This window comes from Rhincodon typus, chromosome 23 (genome assembly GCF_021869965.1).
Source record: "Rhincodon typus isolate 14 chromosome 23, sRhiTyp1.1, whole genome shotgun sequence".
Classification (NCBI taxonomy): Eukaryota; Metazoa; Chordata; class Chondrichthyes; order Orectolobiformes; family Rhincodontidae; genus Rhincodon; species Rhincodon typus.
This window is the reverse complement of record NC_063354.1, coordinates 32,087,408-32,113,841: the sequence shown is the minus strand read 5'-3', so window position 1 is coordinate 32,113,841 and position 26,434 is coordinate 32,087,408. Positions and strand designations below refer to the sequence as shown.

Below are 26,434 nucleotides of genomic sequence, written 5' to 3'. Positions count from 1 at the left end.
CGGATTCTCCAGCATCTGCAGTTCCTACTATCTCTGCTGAAAAAGCCCAGCAGGTCCGGCAGCATCTGCGAAGGAAAAAACAGAGTCCGGTGACCCTTCCTCAGAGGAGGAATGTTTTGCTCGGGCGAGATTAAGGAGCCGGCTCCGGGTATAAAGTGAGCTGTGGCGGAGCGGCAGGAATTGTTCTGACACAGGAACCGTGGGCTGGGGAGGGACTGGCGAGTCAGTATTTCACTTGGGACACGCCTGGAGCTGGGGCAGAAAGCGTTTGTCAGAGAGGACCCAGCAAAACTGGACCAATCTCCTTTGCCCCGTGGAGGAGGGTAAAAGGTGTGAGGGATTCCCCACCAGGTGCATAGCAACACTTCCGCTGCTGGTCTCTGATGGGTTGGTGCTGAGGAGGGGTGGCAGGGATGGGTGGGAGCTAATGGGCTAGGAACCAATAGAAGAGCTTAGTGGCGGTCGGGTGTCGATTCAGCTTTCTATTGGATGTAGCCGGAGTTGTAAGTGGAGGATGAATATGTATGAAGGGTTCCGATTGGAGGCGAGAGGTGTCAATCAGATAAGGGGTGTGTGTCTCCCATCCGCCCACCCTCCCATTTTTTTTTATCAAAGAGGCTGTGAGGCTGGGTGAGCCTGGGAATTAGCAGCTGAAGCAGAACCGAGGATCTGAGAGAGAGGAGACAGAGGGAGGGAGGGAGACAGAGAGGAGTTTCACTATGCGGCCAGTCTGAAGGCAGTGATTCTCTGCAGCCGCCACCAACTGTGTTCCTAGACGATGGAAATGGATTTGATCACCGCCTTGCACTTTCTGTAAGGAGGTTGCGCCTGGTTAAAGATGAATCGCTTGCACACGGCATGGAATGCAGCCTGAGCTGGTATCATTCAGAATTCACTCCCCCGGCCGCCTTCCGAAAGAAACTTTTGTTGCTGCTCACCATGCTGTTCCTGTGGCTCTACATCTTCTACTCTTGTGCTGGCCTCTGCCTCTCAGTGCCCGGATTGGGCTACACCAAGGACGGCGGCGGCAGCGAGCCGGGCGGCCTGAAGGTGTCAGCAGGAGGCAGTATGTCTGAGCTAAGCTCGCAGCCACGGCAGGAGCCGGTTCTATCCGCCGCCCGGGAGCGCCTGGTCTTCAGGTCGGCTTCCCGGGACCTGCTGCAGGATGACCGGGTCGAGCTGACTGAGGAGAGCCCCACGGCCGAGGGCGGACACTCGCCCAAACCCTTCGAGTTCAACCTGGGAGGCTATGGAGCCAAGAAGCTGCCTCAGGCGATCATCATCGGCGTGAAGAAGGGAGGCACCCGGGCGCTACTCGAATTCCTCCGGGTCCATCCCGACGTCCGAGCTGTGGGGGCAGAGCCCCACTTTTTCGACAGACACTACGCCAACGGCATGGAGTGGTATCAGTAAGTGTCCGGGGGGGGGGGGGGCAACAAAACTGGCGGGGATTTTTTAATTTGTACTTGGAGGAGGGGATTGTGATGCCAAAACACAGGTTGATCGCAGCTGAGCCTTGTCCCTCGTCCATTCAGCCCGTCAAGTCTGTGCCAGCCCGCGGGGAGCTGGTTTGCTGGCTGTGTATGTGATTGCTTTAGGTTGTCACTGTGATAACTTATTTTGTACTTTAGCGGGGACCTTCTGCCTGGTGTTTTAAAGCAAACGTCGAATGCCAGTGCGTCTGGGGTCTATTCCCGCTGGCTGCAACAGGCTGCTGCACCTTCCCCCGCAGAGTCTACAGCGGTCAAAACTCGCGGATCTATCCTCCCGTCCTCTAGTTAGCTCTCACCCATCTCCCCGAGTCTGAACAATCCCCAGCCTTAAATAAAACTCTCAAACGTTGGACTCCATCTGCGTAAGACTTTGTGTTGAGCACTAAGCACAGGCGCGTTTTCTTTTTGTTTTAACTTGAGTTGAATTTCCTTTTTTGTTGTTGCTTGATGCGATAAAACTGACAATTCCACCTTCCCCCCCCGCCCCACCCCACTCTTCCAGCCCCGCTTTGCGGTGATGGCATTTCTCCAGCTCCTTTCTCAGGAGTTTGTGGGATGGAATGGGAGGGGGGGGGGGCGTCGTGTTTAACGGTTGTGAAAGCGGCAGGTTCAGCCCTCTTTGACTATACCATACAGTACATCTGTGTAACCTCGAGAATGTGGTGCATGTGTGTATTATTTTCACAGTCTCGATTTCACAAGGGTTAAAATGGATGTGCGCTTTTAACACGATTTGAATTGATTTACAGCGACTCGAGTTATGTACCTTCCAGTGGCGGCCGGTTGGTGCCACAGTGTGTCAGGAAAAGCGTTTAATGATAGTTTGGTGTAGATATTGCGCTACCTGTTTATCTGCACTTGGGGGGATGGGCGTGAATTTGAGGAACTCCCCAATGTGTTTTGAAGCAAATTGTACGTCAGACTTGTCCTTGCGGGCAAAAAAGACAAGGTTTTGGCGAAATCTGATCTGATATTAGAATTTGACTTACACTCTGTCAGGAAGTGCGCTTTATGGTCTATTTACTGCAGATGCTGGAGAGTTGTATTAAGTGCTTAACTTTGAGACTTCTTCAATCTGACTTTCAATGGTATTCACCAACTTTTAGTGAACGGTGTGTATAGAGTGACTTCAGCGAGTATTAGGGGAAGGCAGTGGTTAAGATGGATCATTAAAATAAATTATGGTGCAAAACTCATTAGGTTCAAACTGTAGGGAGCTGAGGGCAGTGCGCTTGTATTTTTATAGATCTCCATAGTGGGCCCGTTGAAGGAGAATATTGTGTCGATTCAAAAAGTGCAACCCGGCAGTCTTTTAGCTTCCATTCATCAAACCGGCTCAGTAACACAAACCCTGGGAACACATCGGACGCAGGCAACGAGATCTGTTCCTCTCTGTGGACGAACCTGCCGCTATTTCTGCCCGAGTTTCTGATTTCAGTGTTTGCTGTCTGACCTCCTTTCGAGGACAGCAGTTTAGCGGGGAATGAAACCCTGTTCCCGCAAGCCAAAGTGTTGCCCCGCGAATGGGATGTCAGAACGCCTGGGGGAGCCGCGGGTGCTGGCTTCTGATTTTAAAACACAAGCCCCAGCTCATAAAGCCGGGCACCGCCTCCTCACCTGCCAGTAAACTGAAGTTTTAAAAATGTAACCTTGTTTCTCCATCTTCCATCGAATGAGAGCTCGGAATTGTCGGACGAAGCCAGTTTGTCTCAAACACCAAAGTGGCTCAGCTAATGATTTTTAATGTCTCGCCCTGATGATTGACAGTGATTGCTAGAAATTATGTTGTACTCGCTGAAGATTAATCCCCTGCCTTGTCTTTTTAAGTTTCTCTTCGTACGGCCCACTATTTATGTCGGGTGGTCGACTATTGCCAATCACTTTGAGTGTAACATCCATTGAATGATTTTTTTTCAAAAAACAAAGAAACATTCGTGTTTATTTTTAAACTTTCACATGATCAAGGCTGAGGGGATGGGAGATGAATGGAGTGTGCAGAAACGTTGTACTTTTTCTCCCCCCGCGGTTTTCACTTCCCAACAAAGGGGAGTGGGTGAGGCGTCCTATTCTAAAACAGGCCACAGCTTGTCAATAAAATCTCAATTCCGACTTTCTGCTGGTTTTCCAAACACGTAAGGAGAGCTAATTTTGCTGTCACTTGCTGTTAAACCGTCCCTCTCCTTTTTATTATATATTATAAATAAAAAGTATCGTTCTGTTTCCGGAAGATTGTTTTCAAGGGAGCAAGGTGTGGAAAATCAGAGTGTGGCGAGATTTGCGGAGTCTGCTGGGATTTAATGTGAACTCTCTTGACTTCTGCCTCCAAAGCCTTGGGGGGAAGGCTTTGATGTCGAGGTTTTTTTTTCCGTGTGATAGTTCTTCGCTTGAAAGCTGTGGAGAGTTTCAGAAAGTTTCCTACTTTAATTTTCCCCGATTTTGCGAGTTGGTGCAATCAGGATATCAAGCCTTTTAGAATTCTTACACCCGAGCGTTGCACCAACGCCGCGAGGAATTTATTACAACGTCGTAGTGAATCGTACCATTTAAAAGCCTTCAAAATCCGATTTTAAATAAAAATTATACCTACGGATTTATGAAGAATTTAAGTAATTAACTCAAAAGGATTTTTAAAAAAATACAATCGACCCAGAAAATGTGGCCAGAAATGTGTGTCGATGATTCAATGATTTTAGTTCCCTAACGTTGACAAATAATGTGTATAAACGGCCATCGTGAGTTCAGGGGGCTATGCGAGATTAAATAGTGACTTGGTTAGTTGTAACAGACTTTACATGTTACATTTTTAAAAACATCTCTATTTTCTACATAATTATCAGAATGAGTTTAAAATAGTGCAAACACGACTAAGTTGAACTGGAATAGATTTTTTTTTCTGGAGTGTGTTTCACTGGGCTACAACAAAAAACGAAGGAAGCTGACCAAACACTCAGGATTTCTCCCATCAGATGTTCTTTTTAAGTGTTGGACTCCTTCCTCTCGCAATTCCATTGATTACTACGCTCGTCTCAAACTGCGCCGTTGCCAGGCCATTTGTTGTTGCTTGGAAAGTCAGCATTAACCAACCTCACCGAGCGGCAATGAAAATAAATCCCCATGTGTGTGCATCTTTCCTTCTCTCCAGTACTCTTGCCTAAAACAGTCTGCAGCGAGTGTCCTGGGGGAGTGTTTGACAAGTACAGATACCCCTGAAAGTAATGTCTAATTATCAGTCACGTCACTGGATGCAAAACTCCTAGTTTTACACCAGGGAGTCCTGGCTGTCCAAAAAATAGACGATTTTAATAAAGCAAGAGAAATAAAATTAGTGGCTGCCTGTCCCTCCCATTTGCAGGTAATTATTCCGCAATAAATCAGAACACTGGTGCCCTAATAATCACGCCACATAAAATATCCAATACCTACCGAAGTGGTTTTCCTTGATATAGATTCTAATTAATCCACATTCTTTATTCCGAAGGGAATATATAAAGTAGAACATTTTGCAATATTCAGATATTAATTAATATTTGGATTATATTAATTAAAATTCAGATGACTTTTGCACTCTCCCTCCAATATAATTAAACAGAAGCGAATGAAGTGTGGGTGGGAAATCTGTTGTTACGTTGTCTCCCCTCTCCCTTTCTGATTCCGCTTAAATAGTTTGTTCAGGACCGGAACAGTCGCTGACACAACAGCCTTTCTTCAGCAATTGCCATTTGGAGTTCGCGGATGGACCAGGACTAGCAACAGAGGTTGCCAGTTTGTTTCTGTTTACTGTCACAACAAAACCTAAGACTGATGACGAAGACGGCAAAAAAATAAACAAACAAGAGTCCATCTGCCAGGAGATCGCCGGCTGTTTTTATTTTGAGAAGATAATTGTAATCCAGGCCAGATCTGGTCTCCACAATAAGTGGCAACTAATTATGGCTAGAAGTGAGTTATTAATGAGGACCAAGTGATGGGTTTAGATGGTCGCAGTCATGTACCAACAGTGACGATTCGGTACTCCTCTTAGCAAAGGGAAAGTTAGCTAAAATGTCCATGAATAGTATTGGTTAGCCATTGAGTTTAAATCTTAACCGGAACGCCAATAAATGATAGTTCATTAAACCCGCAGCACAATTAAAGAGCGTAGGATTTCCTCATCGTTTGGATTTGTAAACCGGCTGAACGTTGCACATTTTCAACCCCGATACTTGCTCTAATCGGGTCCAGTCGTCGCTCGAGGAAGAGCTGCCGCATTTTACTTCAGAATGTGTGGGGTAGGGGGATGTGAGGAACTGAGTGAAAGGGTCACGTTTCGAGAAACAAAGTTTTCCTAGCTGTTAAAATTCGTAACTGACTAGACATTTCCTCCTATTCCAGTCTCCCCCTTTTGTTTAATCAGGAGCTGCTGCTTTTTAAGAATTGTTTTTGATGGTTGGGTGGGCGCGGGTTAAACCCTCTGGCCGTTGTGCAATATTAAAAATAGCTGGCGATTAGACGAGGCGAGGCAGATCCTTGGCCGTGCCCGGTGAGTTACCCAGACAGATGGTTGTCCGATTCTGTGTGACTGCTGCCACCAACTGGCTATCGAGCCGTGACTCAACCTCACAGTCCACAAGTGATTCTGCACAAGAAGCAAAACACACATATCCACCCTCAACTCGGAAGATTGTGCTTTAGTCCCTCACCTTTTAGGCTCTTAACTCTTCACACGTTTCTCTTGCCACTTCAACAGCGGATCCCCATCTTCGTGCAGCTTCCTTGTTTAAAAACAAAACCCACGCGAATCTACAGATCAAAATGTGTTTTGTTTTTGCCCCAGTTTTAGTTTCGAAAGAATTAAGCCTTGATACGACAAATGCATCCCACCGTTGCGCTCAATTTTGCAGTTGATGCCAAATCATTTTCTCAGGAGGATTCACGTTTCCGAAGGACATGGTAACCAGACACCGTGCCGCCTGGAGCCCACTTTCAGGTTTCTGAGCTGTCAATGTGTACTTATTGAGCTGGTCCGATTTATTCTATTTGTAACAACAGTCTGTAATTGTCCTAAATAGTGTGTAACCACCCCGCCACCAGCCTTGCATGTTCGTTAAAAGTTGAAATCGAAGCACCTCGATTAAAAGTTAAACCCTAGGAGTTAGTAACCGTACACTCCTCCTGATTTAATCGAACACTACTGGCCGCTATTAACGATATCTGCAGCAAAACTGTCGGATTTAACTCATTCTCACTGTCACCTTTATAGAAACCGTGCTGTTAATATTCCACTCCAATATATATTGGCTTTCTAACTACTATAACTACCGAATGTAGATGTTTTGTTTTTACGGAACAGCGTATTTCCTAAGCTGGCAGTATTTTCATGTCTACATCATTTACTCTTGATGGCGGTGGAGGAATGAAAGAATCCAATAATTTTTTTAAAAAAAGTATATATACTTTCAAAAATCGAAGGAGCTGCATCAAAGAGGCCATCTTTCACAAAGCCACCTCCACTTGCTGCAACAGATTTTAAAAGGGAGAATCGATTCCCGGTGGGAAAGGGGTGGGTGTAATTGATAAGATGTGGCTGTGGTTGTCACATAACATATGGAGCGGAGGAAGGAGGAAACGAGAGAGGAGGGTTCCCTTGTTTAATTAGTAAGATCAGCTGCTGTCCCTGGATTGGAATCTGTCGGTAAATAAAACTCGTAAATCGGGCTCCATACGAATGATGCCAGTCTTATTGCCTCTGGACCCAATACTCGTCTGCTCCTGAGGGATTTACCTTCTGCAAACAATAGATGTGTATGTGTAGACACCGAGTCTTTCTGCATCCATATATATGTGATCAAAATCCTATACTAATCTAGACCAGGGACATGACATCAAATTGGTCTTGAGTTACCTTGCAGGAACATTGTGTGGCCTGGAAATATGTGTGCATTTTTGGCCAGGAAGCCTGATTTTTATTGAGATTTGCATCCTTGCCTGATGAAGCTTGATGAAAAGAGAAAAGGGGAAACATTGATGATTTGTAGTTATAATCAAGTTTGACTATGAATATTTATGACTCTGATAGGTCTCTGAGTCAAGCATTTCCAAATTTATACATCTAATGTTCACTTTAAAATTTTTATAAAGTTAGTTCAAAGGAGAGTACCCCTGAGGAAACAGTGAAGCTACACTACCTCATAGCTATCTAAGTCCTCCCATTTTGGTACATGTAATGTGTTGCCTGTGTATATGTTAGCAGAATCAATACCTAATATTTTGTTTATATTTGGAGTCAAGCTCTGTTAGAAAAGCTATACGTGTCAGTGCTATTATTCGTCAAGGGATTTACAAAGACTCATTTGGATAAGTGTTTTGTAAGTACAGACCAAGATAGGTCAACAGACATAGCTTGTTTGTTGAATAGCTACCTGAATAGTTAGAGATTGCTTTATATTTGTTCATACAGAAAAGGAAACAGCATTTCACTTTGCACATCAAGTGTTATACTAAATGACATCATTGCTGTTTTGAATTGATTTTAAATTTAGCTAAGGACATTATTTTCCTAACTAAGCTCAATAATTACAATAGCACTATATAAGACATGGAAATGTTTCTATTGTGAGTGGCAATATGCTACTGAGCAACTAAGAATCTGTTGAGGTTCATTACATGAGATACAGTAAATGTATTTTCAATTTGGATAATATTTCACAGCAATTACCTCATCTCAAATTATCTGCACATTCTAGCAAAAGCCAAGATATTGTCAGTTTAATTAATTGTATATAATGTATCTGCACCAGGGTGAGCCTGGTGTTTATTTTACAGGAACTGAGGCTTTTATATTTACAATTATCATTAATTAATCTGTCTGTACCAGTGTTCTGCTGCCACAAGAGTAAAATACAGGACATGAACGGGTTTAAAAGTTACAGATAAAATGAGGACAGCCAGTTGAAGAATGTTAAATTGTTTAATGAGACAGACTCATTAATTGTGGTGGATTTGGTGCTGGAATGTTAATAGCAAAAAGTTGTATCTCATTCCTTTTTGTTCATTTGCACAGTATTCAAATCTTTTTCAACTGTATTGCAATTAAACCGGCTGAAGGATGTTGCAACAAAATGCTCAATAGTTACACTCTCAATAGCCATTCATAAAACATGTGAAAGTTGTACATTACTTAAAATCAGGGGAATTTGTTTCAGACAGCTGCAGCATTTCAAATCGGATGGTTGTAGAATCTCTCAATGTTCTCTCTTGTGATTAAGTAAATATGGAGATCGAGACTTGGCATAAAACAAATTTGCAAGAGAAATGGTGAAGCAGAATTTGTGATTAAGTTAACAACTTTTAGGGGGAACTTTAATTGATAATAAACCTTCTCTGTATCATTGAATAAAGCAGCACCTATTGCAAGACTCCTTTCATCTAACTACCCAGATAGTGCATGAAATATTTTTTTACCAATGTGTCCTATAGTTTAGATTAAAGTATCAAAACCTAACCAAGTCAATCAAACAAGTCAATCAAGCACACCAATTGTGATTAATATCTTACCTAAAATTTATTGTATCTAATTAATGATACGCTGAGCTGCATATTGATGTTTATATTGTTCAGGAAAAGGGCTGTAGAAATGAGTTCATGAGACACAAAGGGATTTCCAAAACCTTCAGAATTCCTTTGGAAGATAATATAGTGACTATCAATCGAAGGCCTTACAAGTGACAACCTCTTTATCAACTGGAAAGAGGCGACTGAGTATCTGTGAGCTTGTGTAAGTAGCAGAAAAAAATTTATGTAACTGAACGCATGAGTCTTTACATTATGCATATGTCAGTGACTTACAGTACCAGTAAATCTATCACTCAGAACTGCACTTCATGTTACTTTACAGGTTCCCACAATAATGCATTTGTCTTCACGTTCGCTTTGTAGTTATCACTGGTGTGTTATGGACCAGACCAAACCTTTCCATAACATATTAAGAAGATAGCCTAAACCTTAACATTTTCTTATTTTAAATGTAAGTGTAGGTCATTGCATTGTAGATGCAATTTGAATTGTCAAACTACTTGACTTTAAGCAAAACACTTTATTTTTACATTACAGTTAAAATACAGTCAAAATAATAAAAAAAGAAAATAATTAGCTTAATTGTAACTTTATGGAAATGTTTAACAAAATAATATATATATATCTTAACTACTACTAATTAACCTCCAATTTTGTAAATCCCATAAACACACCCTTGGCAAAGGCAAATTCAGTAAAATAGATTGTCTTACATGCAATTCTAGTAGCAGGAAGAGAACCCCAGCTTTTAGCTGTAACAGAGAAGGAATAAGAGCTTCCACATTCAGCTTCAAGATGCCAGCAACTGCAGAAAGCTAAAAACTAAAAATCCTGGTTCTTTGGGAACTTGACCCCCCATTTAGGCTGCTTCTATTGTTCCAACTTTAAAAAAAAACCCAAGGCATTACAAATTATTTACTTTATTAGCTTTGAGCAGACTATGCAGCACCTCTGTTTCAACCTTTCTTCATTTTTAAAAAAAGGACAAAATACACCTCTTAAAGCCTTAATATCGTAACTGGTGCCATGTTAATTCTCTTTGTGTAATAAGAAACTCCCTTCCATATGACTAGTTATTGCGTGTGCTGCAGATTCTCAGTTTAAGTATACAGTGATTGTTGTGATCTCATATGAGATTGTGAAAATACTCTCATAATTTGGGTCATTTATGATATAAAGCTTCAATCATTGCATTTTTGTCCCCTAATAAACTATAACTCTCTGGCAATTGGACTCTCCAGTTTGTGAAGTTTTGTTGTAAACTAGTTGATTGATGGTCCTGATGCTAAAGTTGCTTAAACACATGAATGTGAGTAGTTCGTTATAGCTAAATCTGTTAATACAAAAATGCGTGTTTGATCTTAGGAAAAAATTTAGAAGAATTTCCTGACATTGTGCACGTGGTACTTCAGTTAAACTGTCCCAGACTTTACAGTGTTTCAATTACATTTGATCAAATTGAATTGCATCCAAGCTGTGAAGATACTATTTTCTAGTGTGGATATGTAAGCAAAGATTCTTGACTCTTACAGTTAGTAAGAACATTGAACAAGTAAATGGCTCTGCAGATATTGGAATTAACATAGTACTGAAATTGGAACTACAAAGTAATAACTCAAATAGTACGTTATCTCAATCTTCTGTTGATGCGCAAGGCCTATGTCATTCAGTCAATCTCTGAGGCAAAGGATCTTTTTGGACTAAAGACATGATTGTAGCTGACATTTTCTGTTTATCTTGTTCTGCACTTCTGTCTGTGTTGCACACCCACTGAAGACATTTTTTTTTAAGTGTTACTCGAGTTTTTGACCCTGATTGTTTCCCTGGTTTGCAGGCTCTTGACCCACATGCCTCATTAGCCTTACATTCTGGACTTTTTTTATGGACAACTGGACCAGCAGCACTCTGGGAAAGGTCAGGCTAATATCCTGTAGTTTAAAGAACGAAGTAACGAAACCTTGTTTTCTCTTTAGTTGCTTGACTGCCACCTCCTTTGCTCTGAACAGACTTTAAGGCTAGACAGGTTTAATGTTAGATTACACATCATTTCTTTCCCTTCGGAAATAACTTTGCATTAAAAAGCATTGAGGTGTTGCAGCATACGAAAGCTGTCCTGGTTGTTAGTTGGAAGCACATTGAGTGTATCTAGTTTAAGAAGCAACTATTCCCTTGCTTTGGAACTTTTGTTTGTTGAATAGGTTTAGTATTTTCTATTAAAAATTGTAGAAGGATTCTGCTAAAACAGATTCATCTGAAACGTGTCAAGCTGAGAAAAGCCATTAGTAACTTACTTGAAGCACACTAATTTTGACTTTGTTTGAGTTTCAACCTGATTTTTTTTTTAAATGATGCAATGAATATGCGGAGCTGTTGAGATACAGAATTGACTGATGCTTATTAAAAATAAAGCTGGTTTTTATTTGATATCTTTTACCTTTATTTGTTGAAAAAAATGCTTTTATGTTTGGAAAGTTAAAAGTGTAAGATTTTAAAGATCCAAATGAGAATTGTTACAGACTACTTTCTTCCCTTTTCTGTTTGGTTTCAGAACCTGAGCAACTTGACTTCTGTTATGTACTAATTGTAGATGTGATTTTATATAGTGTCCAACCTGTGATCTCAAACTATAAAATGTGCTTATTTAAGGCTTTTAGTTAATTAGGCCACTGTGAAGCGAAAGACAATGGACTTCTTTAGAAATTGTTCTGCATGAAGAAAGTGCAATTAGTTTTGAACGCAATGGCAGAACTAGTGTTGTATAAATAAAACACTTTTCTCTGTGCATTAAAAGATTACTTTCTGTCCTGTATTCTTTTGTCACTATTATCCTAACAAGCTCTACCTAAGCACCATAAAAACAGTAGGTAGCAGCAGAATCACATGGCATTCCCTGCCAGCCAATCCTGTTCCAACTCCTTAACTGGACACAATGCCTGGAGTGGCTTCTTCACAGCAGTGAAATTACTTCTGCTGCACAAACTCCTTTCATCTTGCACTGAGAAGCTGGGGATTGTTTTCACTCTGAATTACAGAGACTAATTGTAAGGGGGACATGGGGAGAGGGGAGGAGTGAGGCTACTGGGGTGGCCTGGCCCCTGCTGGCCACCTCTGAATGTGGCCACAACAGTTGGGAAAACATGGCTCAGTAAGATAGGAATCTCCTGCTGAAGGTGGAAACAAAAGCGATTCAGTCCAACAGGAACTTCATGTCAAACACCCATGTTGGCAGTAAGCTTTCCACACATGCTGTACTGCCAATTATTGTTCATGACCATTCAAACAGTCCCTGTCTGTACTTATTCCTTCTTCGTTATAAAGGTTTGCTTTCCCCTGTAGCTGAAGTCAGCTGCATCAAAAGGAGGTAGTTGATCTGAAGGTCTAATGCTCAGCAATTGATTTGTTTTGCTTTTAACCAAACTGATTATTTTGAGTTTCTAAATTGTATGTTGGGCATTTATGTTATCAATATGTTGGCTTGCAGTAACGTTTGTTGGCAAAATTTAAGGAGAGGAGAAAGAAACACTAAGGGCAATGAATACAATTGCCATTAACTACTTTCATTTGACTTGTATCAATTATTAACTCTTAATGCTCCAGTGACCCATCAATTCATCAAAAGACACAGACTTGGCATAAATAACTTGTTTTGTTCTACCAGGAAATTGATGCATGCTGCTTTTGGCTGTAAGTTACAAACCTATCTGATACATTGAAGCCTTCTTCCCACGAAGATCTTTAGCTGATAATGTAATTTGTGTAGAGATTGATTATCTCAAGTAAAATATTGCTTATTGAGGCTTCAACCATGTGAATAGTTAGTTCTCATTAACTAGCAGAAATGGTCTCAAATATCTGAGATACACCGGAGAACAATTTTATTTTCTTTCGATAAAATGATGTAGTCTCCATTTTAATCAGCTACAGACAAGAGGTTTATAAACATTTGGTTTTAACTAATATATGTTGGACATGTAATGACTGATTTAGTTTATGGTACTTGTCATTGACTACAAATTATTTGGCATTGAAGGTATGATGAGCTATTAATGTTTTTCTTGGATCAGTGTATCTCTTTCAGCTTCTAACAAGTGACAGACAGTTGTGCAATCGGGCAACTTGAAACATACGATTGTAATTGGTTGCTTCTCTGTAGCAATCCAGTCAAGCAAAAGCAACAGTAGCAGAGAATAATTTTGGTTCTTCTTGTTAAACAGCAGAATCTGAATGTCAGCACTCCCTCTGACTTATGATTCTTGCACAGTTTGACCAGAGTTCAAAATATCCCAGACTTTGCAATATTTCTCCCACTTTCCAAGCATGAGATACAATGGTTATGACAATCCAGGATGTAACTGAATCATTCTACACATATGGAAGATTTTACGTGGGCCTAGGGATTTCCAAACTCCAGCTTCGTGTGGAAATTGTAACACTCCAGGGTAAGACATCTACCAGAATATAAGAAAAAAAACTGAACAGCTGTGACGTTCTTACCAAAATGATTGCGGCTGCTACATAAATTGTTTTATCTGCTGCCATCTTTAATATCATGCTATCATATTTTCCATTGCTGGTAATGGGTCAGAGCTGGATAAATGCATATTACTGAATCATGGTGCAATGCCTTAAGCACCTCCCAATTAACAAACAGACTGCCATGGTGTGTATGGAATATGGGGGAATTCAATAGCAAAATAATAAATTTTTATTGTAAGTTCCTGTATGGAACTTCTTTAAAATACAGTGCCTGAGAATTATGCAGAGTTGGAAACTGGTACAAAAAAGATGCCATAGCTTCAATGTACACCCAAAGGCATGCACCTAGGATTAACTATAAATGGGCCTTGAGCCTCCCTGCCCTAATTCTGGTGCACAGTGAACACAAATGCAGGGTCCCCATGCAGCTCACTGGATTAAGGCCTTAGGCAGTAATGATCCTACGCTGCCTCATAGCTGAGGTCTTGGAGGGGTGGGGTGCGGTTGAAGGACAGGGGTGTGCAATGGTAGTAACCTGGAAAGGATAATCTGGACAGTAGTTCTTTTGGAGGTAGAAGCAACATTCCTGTGGTTCCTAGTTTCACAGACTAAGGAATAACTTTTTAAATATCTTTTTGAGAGTGGCCACTACTCATCTCTTTAAAGAAGGCTGGAGAGCTAGTACTTGCTGACAGGTGAATGGCTAGTTTGGAATGGGGTCGTAAGTAGATGTAGTAGATGTAGTATTTTGGGTATTCAATGTGCTTTTACCTATTTCAGGAGGCTAATAAAGGGGTAATTGTCCCTTGTTATATGAATGCAATGTCTAATGTAATTTACTTCCACCTTGTGGGGTAAATTCTCCAGCACTTTCTACTGCTACCAGTTCCCAAAATAATCCAGGCTAGACTCAAGAAAGCTGAAACTTTCTGAGGCATAGTATCTGTAAGGTTATGTCTGAAAGGAAATAATTAACTCTGATCTTCAATAATTTTTATGATCACACAATACAGGAGGGAACGTTTGAAATTTGCTGAATTTATTATCAACGCGTATGGTTTCAATTCCAACTGATTGGCACCCAAAGTGTCAATGGATCTTAAATGGATATGGTACCTGAGATTCACCACTGCAAACAGTTAGTTACAGCTAGCAGACACCGTGAAAACTAAGAACAGTTAACCATATCTAGGAGACTTTCACAGCAGGAAATAGATTGGAAAACTCTGAACAGTAATTGATGTAAAATAATTTTGATCAAATCAGTAATTTTTCATCAGTAACACGTAGGGAAACTAGCTGTGTGACTGACTGCAAATGATTCCATTAAACCTTCTAATGTAGTATTAGAGTTTAGTGTCTAAGCTCTACTAAGCGTCCAGTACTGGTCTGGATGCACTTCAATTGCAATTCCTATCCTGAGCCTGTTGTGCTGACATACAGCAATTTAACATGCTAAAGGATGGCAACAAATGAAGTCATGCCATATATGGCATTTGTGGAAAGAATTCTGTTATATGCAATCTATAAGTCAAGTTATTTAGAAGTCAAAAAGCCAACCTTTTTGTTCTGTCTTTTTGCTGACACTGGTCTGAGTTGGTATCTTTCTACGGTGCATTGGAAGTAGGTAGTGACCAGTGTCTGAGCTATTCATTTGAACAGGATGCTGTTAAAAGTTGCCAAGTCATAAGAGTTATTTTACCAAATAATTTTTTTTCACTTCAGTTAGTGCAATTCACTGTACAATTTTTTGGAGCAAAGATAATAAAACTAAAAGGTTGTGAAGGTGGGTAACTGCCAACCTGTTACTCTTGGAATTCACTTTCAGAAAATACATCAGAAAAAAACCATTTGGAGAAATAGAAGTAAATTACTAAAGTGACGGAAACTTGCTTAACGCTCTATGTTAAACATAAGCCAATGAAAAAGTTGTGGATTTATTGCAGTTGACCGAGCAATAGTGTATTTTTGTTAATGTGCATCATGTATTACGGAATACCTCTCATTTATACACAATACTGTGATAAATTCACGTGTAGTAGAGCCTGAGAAACAGCACAGTTTAGAAAGCAGACGTTCTCCCACTCAGCTCCACACGACAAAGCAACAAGGTGTTACACTGCACTGTTTACCGCATCGTTTGGAACATCTAGATTCTGCTTTAGCGGATCAAATTTCAGCAAATGTCAATTGAACATTGTTCTTAAATGTGTAGCATGACCAGCACATTGTAGCCTCTGGAGGTAGTGGATACCTGCTGAAAGATTTATCAGGTGCTATAAATGTAACCTATTTTTGAAGAGTGTTAAAAACTTTGTTCTAACTGAGGCCCCAAACTGTTGTAGTTCTGATACGCTCCTGTTGTTTTTTTTCTCAGCGATAAGATAGGCCAGTAACAGGTTACTAACACTTCTGGCAAGCAACCAGGGTAAATAGATTAATCGTCTCACCTTTAAAAGTCACTGCTAAGTGGTTATTGTTGATATAAGATACAAACTTAGTCTTTTAGCTCTTGTAATGAGCTGGACTACAATTTTATTCTATTTGCTCATTTTATTTAAAACTAAATAGAGCATTAACCAGTGCATACCGTTTTACACTTGTGCTTACATTTTTCTTAAGATTCCTCAATGGAAAGAATATCCTTTTAATGGTTGCTATTTCATTCCATTTCCCCATTTTTGTGAAACTGCTTGCCACTTTGCATTCTTCATTTGGGAGCATGGTGAGAAGCAAGACTTGTTTATGCAATAGGTGTCTCTGTCTGCACTTTTGCATAGCACATGGTATAATTTTCAAGTACATGAGACACCCAAAGCAGGTATTTCCTCCTCCTTTCCCTTAGGAAGGTTACATACACATTCTGCCTAGCAGCCTAGGCAAGAATAGACAACACCGACATGCTATTCCTCTCAAAAATGCTTCAGTGGTTTCAAATCATGCTCTGAAATAGAGCAAGGCACATCGCTGTGGGAAAATGAAAAGCCCTTTCCAGCGGTGAATAGAATATGGATTTTTGAATTCTATTACAAATCATCAATTGTAGATTGTGACAGAGCCCTCCTTCAATGCAGTGATTTAAAAACACCTTGAATCTTTCAATTAAGCACATTGACTTGAGGAAACGGTCTGTCAATATTTAAAATACAACTGTTTACATCAATAAACAGGCAATGGTTCACTTGACCACTTTTAACATTTTTGGACCTCAGTAAATACTACTTGATTTCTAGAATCCCTAAAAGTCTTTGCAAATATGCCAGTGAGTGACCAACCTTGTAGAGAGTAATTCTCATTGCATCCTCTTGAAATTTAAAGAAGCTACAGTTTACTTCGCCTCAGAATAGCAAAGTAGAAATCCAAGTTCATTGCATTCACTTTCATTTGTAGATTGCAACCTAGCAACTCGCTCCTTTTTTCCAAGAAATGTGCAGGAAATTCAAATAATAATCCATATGTGCACGGTGCTTTGTGCTAGAATAGCAATGGATTGAATCATGGTGTGGTAGGATACACGCATGTCAGATACACATGTTTTCCCCAACATACTTTACTCCAAAATATGTTCACTCAATCCATGGAGACCACATATTTCTCAGATGGGCAGAAAGATAAAATCTGAGCATGTTACTATTTGACATTATTGCATTAGCCCTCCTCTGTTTATATGGTGTTACTATCCCAATCGAACCCCTTTGAAACTTCATGCCTGATATCAAAAGAGAGGGAATGTGTTTCTGTGCTTGTAACATTTTACGTAGTGACCATGTTGACCCATGAAATGTGAGCTCATAATGCTGTTGCCTCTCAAGAATTCCTCTGCCTTGCTTTCAACTAGGGAAGTAATGTGAATGTGTAATTAAATGCACTTAACATAATATCAATGTACATAAATGAAAAGCACAGGTGTTCCTAGGTTCAACAAGACTATACAAGTTGAGTACAGCAGGATCTAGAACAGCTAATCTATCTTAATTGAATTTATACAGTAGTTCATCACAGGATATTCATCTATTGCAGATTCTTCCCAGAACGAGCTTTGACATGCTGTATTTTTATGTAACCATGCTTTATGGTGGGAGAGTTTCTTGTTTGGCAACCATGTGATTGTTCACATGTACGTCACCACCTTTCAGTACAAACCATATGTAAGAAGGACAAGTTCCCCTTTAATTACTTCATTTTCATAATATGTATTTGGAACATATTAATGAAGGAAGCTTACTGTTAACAAGAATTTAGTGTAAATCCAAGTTCAATGTTTTAACTGCACGTCAATTTTCTATTGGAGTGGAACAACGGAATAGACCTGTTTTGACTGCCTGGCCATAAAGCAAAATTGTATTGTAATTTGTTAGGTGAGTTAATGTTTGTAATAGCATATCTTGAAAGGAAAATGATCATGTATTTGAAAAAATACATAGTTCAGTTTTATTGGCAGAGATGAGTTGATAATATTCTTCTATATTACACCATCAATGTTATCAATGATTTCAAGAATTTGGGTAAAAATAGGAATCTACAAGAAGATGATTTTATTTGCAGGATTTTGTTTGACAGATGTTTGAATTATCAAGATGAAATATAGAATCTTTTTCAGGGAATATTGGCATGATAAATTGTCTTTCAGGAGACTTGGTTCTTTACGCTAAGCTAATTAGACGTCCCAATCAATGATGCAAGCACTTCATTGCTTTGCCAGTATCTGACTCCTTTTATAATTTAGTCCAAAGCCATGTCTATAAAACTTTGTGTCACAAATATTGTGTGTGCTTTTGAATCTTTGTGCAATGGTTAATATGACAATGATGTGCCAGGGTTCTCTTCCATCTCATAAAAACTAGGTCTAGATTACATTAGACCCATCTTTCATTGAGTAACCGATTTAATTTTTAATGGTTTACAGCAAACTAAAATGGCTGAACATTCATTCAGTATTAACTGGGTAGTTAGGAATTCTAGTTTCTCCATTTTTTTAAAGTTGCTGACATTTAAATGGCCAACAAGATGGTTTGGTGGCAAAACCAAAGGGAGATCTGTAGATCAACACTTTCTGTTCAGCTGATTAAAGCTGTAATCAGGAGTCTAAGTTCAGGGAACCATGTTTTGTTGCAGTTAACCGAACCTTTGTTCACGGATCATGAAGATTGTCTTTTGATGTTTGGCTGGTTTAAGGACATCTTCAAAGCATCAGTACTACTTTTTAACATTCTGACTTATGCATGACCCTTGTTAGATAGAGGATAAGGCTACTCTACCTAACAATTGTTGATGGAACCAGGTAGGCTACTCCAAGAATAAAAGAGAATAGGGAGGTCTATGGCTTGCTTCCTGAAGCAGATCTTCTAGCTTTGTGTGCTGAAATTGAAAAGTAAATGGAACAAACAAAAGACTTGAAAACAGGACTGAAGTAACGTGAAAGAACATCTGTTTGCTGATGAAATCTCTGAATACCTATACCGTATAAATCATATTGATGGTGTCTTCCTTTTCATCTAACGGTGAATCAGACTTCTTAGTCTCTTGTTGCTTTGAAACCATTGAAATCACAACAAAACATATTATTTACGACATGCCTTTTTTCTAAATTTTATGCAATGTTTACTTTGTGTTGATGGCAAAGTTCACTTTAATTTCTTTGCAAATGTTAAATTGTGTTTAAAATGGATCCGATCCAAATTTTATGGTAGGATTCCTAAAAAAGGTGTACACTATTGCCAATACTCCTGTATCCATTGTTGCTCAATAACAGAATTAGTTATCAAGCTCTGTGAATGGCACACAGAATATTTCGTAATATTATACTGAAAACTCCATAAAATTCCTGTATAGCTTATTGATAAATCAGCCAAAAACAATGTACATTCTTTGGTTATTTATGGATATACCAAAGAAATGAATATATTTGATAGCTGCAAAAGGCACATGAATATATACCTGCATCCTGTTGCTGTTTGATCATGCTGTGTCTTCCTGCTTTTCCGAATTCTATCTTGATCTGATTGTTAAGCTTCACAAAAATAAGAAAGGTTAGAATGTGTAATTGATTCTTAAATTATGCTAGCTGTTTGGTGCCACAGTAAGTCAGAAGGTCCATCACATATTGCAAAACCCACACCATGTTTGGTAAAAATGTCCGTTTTATTTTTGTACCACAGAAGAGCTAATGGAATCTGTCTTGGAGTTTCTGCTGCATTGTACTTGAAATTGTACAGCACTTGGTGTAATGTCCAAGTGGTTTTGCATTGCCCATCTGCAATTGATTTGGGTCAATCAGAAATTTGCTGCAATTCTGAAACTCTTGCACAATAACGTTGATTAAATAACAGTTGAATAAGAAGCCATGTGAGTTATACTAGAACTTATACAGTGATTGTCTGAGTTGTTAAATTAAATTGTATATTTTAATAAAACCTTTCCTGTTTGAGCAAATCTTCAGCATGAAAACGTTCTCTTACATGATTTAAGGCATCTTACATGGAATATAAACACAATAAATTTGTAGGGTGGAGATGGAGTATTAAGAGATCAGTCAATCTCTTTTAAAGTTGGACCCTAGATCTAAATTCCAATACTTTAAATAGCTGATCATAGTATTTTTGAGGAAGATCTAATGAATATTCTTGAATAGATCAACACTATTACATGATATATAAATAACTAAATAGAATACAATTCTAATAGATATTTGATAGTTTTTTCCATCAATGTTGAAAAACTTCTTAATGCCTCCTAATCATTAGCAATACTTTACCCAAGACTTTGTCTTTATTCCTGTTCACTTTGGAATGTGTTCAGAAAATTAGAGTTGTCGCATTTTTGTACACATTATTTCAAATTGAATTACTGAACTAAGTGGACCAGTCAGTAAAGATTGGACAACTCTTTTCTACAGTTCATTTAAATATTATCCAGGTAGAATATTTCTTAGTGATCTGCTCTTTGCTAAAGTTCAGCTTTCTTTAATTAGTGCAAATTTAAGAATCATGTTCCCATTAAAATGGTCATATTTACTGGCAATCAAATGCTCTAAGAACGTAAAATCAAACTGAATGATGGAAATAAGCTCACTGAACCCCAAATGCTGCTTTCTTACTTTGTTCCTAAGAGTATTATAATCAGTCAAGCTAAACAGCTTTTATATTAGCTACCTTGATAGTTCTTTTAATATAAATATGTCTGTAACCTTCATGTAGGATGTGAACTATATTCCCATCATAGTGAGGACTGGTTACAATTAAAAACAAAAAGGAAACTTTACCAATCCCCCATACTGTCCTGTTGACTATAGCCAGTGAAGGTTCCTCTGAGAAACATTAGAAAATTAGTGCAGTGCCCCTCTGTGCGGACAAAATTTCCAATGAAGTCGGAGGACTGGATTATAAAATGACCACCTGCTATTGGCAGCTTTTGTCTATCCTTGTTCTCTTTCTCTAATATTTAAAGATTCAGCACTTAATACTCATTTTGCATTGCATCTCAAACTTTGTATTTTAGTTCTTCCAAACTTTGTGACTTAATGTCAAATGAGTCCAGGTGTTGTAGTTAATGGGCAAATTGGGTATTTTAATTAAGACACGTCTCTTCAGGTATTCATAGAATCACTTTTAATGCCTAAAGAAATCTTCATTAAATTATAAGACTATTCTTGAAAGATACTCATATGAATGATTCCCTAAATAGAATTCTTGAGGCTAACAAATGCAATACAAATTGTCTGATAGCCTAATCATAATTACTACATTAAGATATTTCCTTGGTTTCTCTCAATATAATTAACAACATGAATTGTCTTGAAGTAAATTTATAAATTTTGGGAAGCAAACTGTGCAGTCTACCATTCTTAATTCAAGATTGATTAAATTCAAACTCTGGTTAGTATGTTTTATTGGGTGCTATGTTTACATTACTCACTTCAAATGATAGTTACAAATAGTTGTCAATAGGGGTGGTGAATTTACTTTTAATAGAATCAGACTAAATAACTGAATCACGAGCACTTGACAATGTGTTTAAGTCCAGCTGCAAGAAATTTATACATTCCCCAAAATTTCATTCCAATTGCCTTTCCCATTAATAAAAATTCTGATCCAACTACAGCATCAGAACTTTATAGTAAAAGGGTATGTGTGCCCTTATTGCCTATCACTAGTTGGCCTGAGAAGATTGTGGTGTGCTTTCTTCTTAAACTGCTGCAGTCCTTGTATTGATGGTGCTCCCTGAAGGTTTTAAGCAAGGAATTCTAGGATTTTGATCCAGAAGTAATGAACAAGAGGGTGGTCTGACCCTGAATTTCTACACAGTTTTCTGCTGTAATTCTGGTTAAAGATCAGAAAAGTTTAGTTCAAAATTCCATTTGTACCATTTCTCATGAGGTTTCAATTATTTACCACCAGAAAACTCTTGTGAAAATTCCAAGCATATATATTTGAGGCAAGTGTGACTGGGCAAGGAACCTGGAGTTGATAGCTTTGTCCTTCTCAGTAGTCATGAACTGCGGAAAGTAGCATATTTAAAATGTTCTCATGTCTTAGGATTTGATTGGTATAATTGTTCATAGATCAGTTGACTAACACACCAGTCATGTTGCCTGTCTAAGTTAATGTTGTAACTGAGGTGACTGTCTAGTTTATTGCTCCAAGTGAGACAGATGTTCATGTATCATAGCTATGTAAAATAATGTGAGTCATCTTCACGGTCACTTGTATATGTTCTCACACTGAGTTCTAATACTTTCAGTAGTGACACATACAACATGAATAAACATGCCCTCTTGGCCTGTGCAGCATAATATTTCCATAAATTGGGTTTTATTTATTTTAACAAAAAATGTTTGTTTATTATATGGTTGTCTGAAGAAAATAATTATCAGAAGTTACTCTAAACAGAATCAAACCATCTTATTGGTTTGGCAATATGTATGAAATCCAAGTGGAGACCATCTTCTTCTAACAGTATATTCTAACAATCATTGGTGTATTGCAGAAATGTACTTAAAAGTTTAAAAGTTATTTAAAATAGTGTAAGGTTCATGTTCAAACACTTAAGTTTCTGTTTTGAGCAGATCAGAAACCTACAGCAATCTGAACATGCGCAAGTTTTAGGGAGCATATTTTAAATACCTATAGTTTATTTTGAACTGCTGCAATGACTGTTGATTGGAATAATATGTTATTCCCAATGTGGAATGTCACAACGGTGTTCTGATTTTAAAGTGTTTTATATCTTTGAATAACATGGGACTATTTCAAAAACCAAGGATATTCTGACAATTCAGTGAACATCAAGAGAATTGCAAATAGTTCTCACTACATGTAGCAAATATCATGGGGGGCATTTTGGATTGGGCACTTTGAATGCTTTACATTTGTTTAAACAGTCTGCATAATTCAATGTGCAAGTCCATTGAAGTTGTAATGCAAGTCTATCAAGTCATCATCCTGCCCCCTCCCGAGGCAATTTAGCCCAGAATTATTTTTGCTTGAGCTTAATATTTGGCTGTTTCTATTAACACTGCCTTGTTTCCATTGAGGAACCAGCAAATGCAGTTTTTGAGGCTCAAAAGAATCAACTGTCAAGCCACAACGCCGAAGGAGGCTGTCTCTTTAGAGTATTGGCAGCACTACATATATTCTACATAATTACATTTGCCACACGTTTTTCTAACTTTTTTTAATGTCTGAAATTATTCCTCAAATGGTTCTCTTCATCCAAGTATATTTCTTTTCTCTTAGGGATCTGATGCCTAAAACACTGGATGGACAAATCACCATGGAGAAAACGCCAAGTTACTTTGTTACCAAGGAAGTAGCTGCCCGAATCTATGCAATGTCCAAAGATGCCAAGCTAATAGTGGTGGTTCGGGATCCTGTCACGCGGGCTATTTCTGACTATACGCAAACTCTCTCAAAGAAACCAGATATCCCCAGTTTTGAGAGCCTAACTTTCAAAAACAGGACTACAGGCCTGATTGACACCTCATGGAGTGCTATTCAGATTGGCATCTATGCCAAGCACTTAGAGAATTGGCTACAGTACTTCCCAATGCATCAGATTCTGTTTGTGAGTGGAGAGAGGCTGATCAGTGACCCAGCAGGTGAACTAGGCAAAGTACAAGATTTTCTGGGTCTGAAGAGAATCATCACAGACAAACATTTCTATTTCAACAAGACCAAGGGCTTCCCCTGCTTGAAGAAGCCAGAGGGCAGCAGCAAGCCCCACTGCCTGGGCAAAACAAAAGGCAGAACCCATCCCAACATTGACCCAGAGGTGGTTCAGAGGCTGAGGGACTTTTACCGGCCTTTCAACATGAAGTTTTACCAAATGACAGGACAGAACTTCGGCTGGGACTAAGGTCAATTTAACCTCATGTAATTACAATAAAGACATGTGAATTTATTGCTATATATATATGTAACTTGTACAGAAATCTATTTTATAATAATTTATTTTTAATTCTTAAGCAATTAATTCACTAAGCTGCCTAACCACACTGTACATAGATCAGCCCATATCTTCTAACATTCCACAGTTTTTAATTGGATTGTTCATTGATGGTGCTGTCATTCATCGATTTTTAAGATTTAATATCCAAAAGCACAACTTTTTGTTACGGGTATTCAGTGTTCATAGGGTCTAACAATTGAGCATTTGACTCCTTGCCTGTCTACATTGGCTTCATGCAGAAAGTTCTTGCTGTGAGTCTGCCAAAAAAGCAAAATGTGATCATATGGTACAAGTCAGCGCAGAGGCTGCACATAACTGTTGAACATAAAATCTTGTTTGCTATATCTTGCTTAAAATCATTGGTTATAATAAATATATTCAAGTCCTCTAATGAATAGCAAATTACCAGTATCTTGCTGCATGAGGCCTTGTTTTGTCTTCTCTAGTTAATCATAAACCCACGTTCTGTTCAGTTCACAGCATGACACTATAGATTATCTCACCTCTCTGCAGAGTTTGTGCAAATTGAGAATCCCCGTACTGATTCCAAATATGCCTGAACTGCTGTCTCTTCCTCCTCATCAATTTATGACTAAAATTGGAAAGACATTCCCCCCTGCCATTGTACTTAGGCATTTATATTGTTCATTTTGATAACTGGATTCTGACCTCTGGATTGAAAATTTTCCTCCTCTCTTTAACCCTAATACCCATAACGCCTAATGACAAGAAAATAGTTACAATCATTTGATGATGACCAGCAGTGAGACTGCCATAATGGCTTTGTATGAGTACTGTAAAAATTGAGTTGTCCAGTACTTTCAGAAGCCATCTCTAATCCTGCAGGCATTCTCATCTCTGTGGTGTTGTCATTACATAGTTAACTTCAAGACTCTACTTGTTTTTACAAAAATGTTAATTAAATTCTGAAAATGTAACATGGTCATGAAATAACAGGGAGAAGTGATGCCCTCAATTCAAAATACAACATGTCATGTTGCTGCCTGAACCAGTTGGTTCAAATCTAAATATTGATTTGCGCCAGAGAAAGGATCGTGCAAGTAGTATCGCAAAGCAGCACAAAATACTTTGGCAACTGGCAATAGGAAAGTTATTTTCAGGATTGAACCTCAACTCAAATTGTGTCCGCGCATTTCATAAGTAATAAAACAGCCTTTACAAAAGCATGACTTATTGTGTGTTCCTGTGGGAATTGACTGTTTTCAAACCTTCACTGGAACTTAGTGTCTTTTTGGGCCTTGAGCAAGAAATTAAAACCACAACAACCATGATGATGAGATCTGCAATGATGTTATTCAAACCCATTTCTGTGTTGTGCTATGAACAATATGCTGCCTTTTTTTGAGAAAGGCGAGCTTCAATCAACATGTTTGTTATTTAGCCTACAACCACACTGATCTATTAAGGTTAGTTAGAATTTTTGTTAATGAACAAAGCACAATTTTTCACATCTTTTTATTTTGATTTTTGTTAAGGTTCTCACTTTGCATGGTATCCTGTTTTAACCCATAGATTCAGGTCTTTGTCTTTTGAAAGTAAAGTTATTTTTGCTTTTAAAAACAGAAAATCTCATCCAAGATGCCACCTTTCAGTAATTACAATTGTTCCTGTACAAAATGGAAGCTATCTGTAACATGCTATGATGTCTAATGCACTGAGGCAGCAGCAAAGTGCTGTATAGCAGTTTTGCCATTAAAATGAATCACATTATCTGTTCAATTCTGCCTAAAGTGTAATATCACAGCATATCCAATCCATTGTCTTCCGAAGGCTAAATTTATACCTTGAAATGGTGGTTAGCTATTGTAATAGTAAATGAGGTTGAGTTTTATTCAGCCTGCATTCAAAAGTATGGATATTAGCAAATTTCTTCTGATAATATTGTACTTTAGAATAGTTAATATGTAAAAAAAAGTAAATCAAGTATTTTGTGGTATGTACAACAGAAATTAATTTTACACAGATAAAATGTTTCTTTCTAGGATATTGAACAAAAGCATACTGTTTCTTATTGTGAAGAAACAAATAAAATATATTTTACCAAACTGATGTTCTTTCTTTTTTCTCAGTAAGAAAATAATTGTTCATAGCCTTAATACTTAAATGGTGCTATCTTTCGGAGACAAGGAATGTCAAATTTTTTGACAATTAGGATTATGGTTCTGACATTTAGATGTGTGCTGTCTCCATTTCAAAGAAGAAAAACCTGAATGAATCTGGCTAAAAAATAACACAATTTATTTTAAAATTATACTGATATTTGTTCAGTATTTCACAGTCAACATCATTATTTCAAAACCACTACAACGGGAACTGAATTCATCTGTAGCTTTACCAATCATCAACAGTTTCCCTACTGAAGAAATTCATAAGTTTTTAAATAAGTTGTGATGAAAACTCAAAAGTTTTTTTTTTATATGGTCATGTTACTTAATGGAGATTACAAG

The 26,434-nt window shown here is 38.4% G+C and overlaps 1 protein-coding gene across 1 annotated transcript; it reads left to right on the top strand.

Moving 5' to 3' along the window:
* The first annotated feature begins 661 nt into the window (after positions 1-661).
* Positions 662-26,032, top strand: LOC109927179 (heparan sulfate glucosamine 3-O-sulfotransferase 3B1-like). The gene is made up of 2 exons (XM_020527113.2): positions 662-1,409; positions 23,255-26,032. The coding sequence occupies exons 1-2, from the start codon at positions 859-861 to the stop codon at positions 23,871-23,873; spliced, it is 1,170 nt and encodes a 389-aa protein (XP_020382702.2). The 5' UTR covers positions 662-858; the 3' UTR covers positions 23,874-26,032.
* The last annotated feature ends 402 nt before the right edge of the window (positions 26,033-26,434 follow it).

Coding starts and splice junctions, on each gene's coding strand:
- LOC109927179 (XM_020527113.2), top strand. CDS start 859: ATGGAATGCAGCCTGAGCTGGTATCATTCAGAATTCACTCCCCCGGCC. Junction 1,410..23,254: donor AACGGCATGGAGTGGTATCA/GTAAGTGTCCGG, acceptor CTTTTCTCTTAG/GGATCTGATGCCTAAAACAC.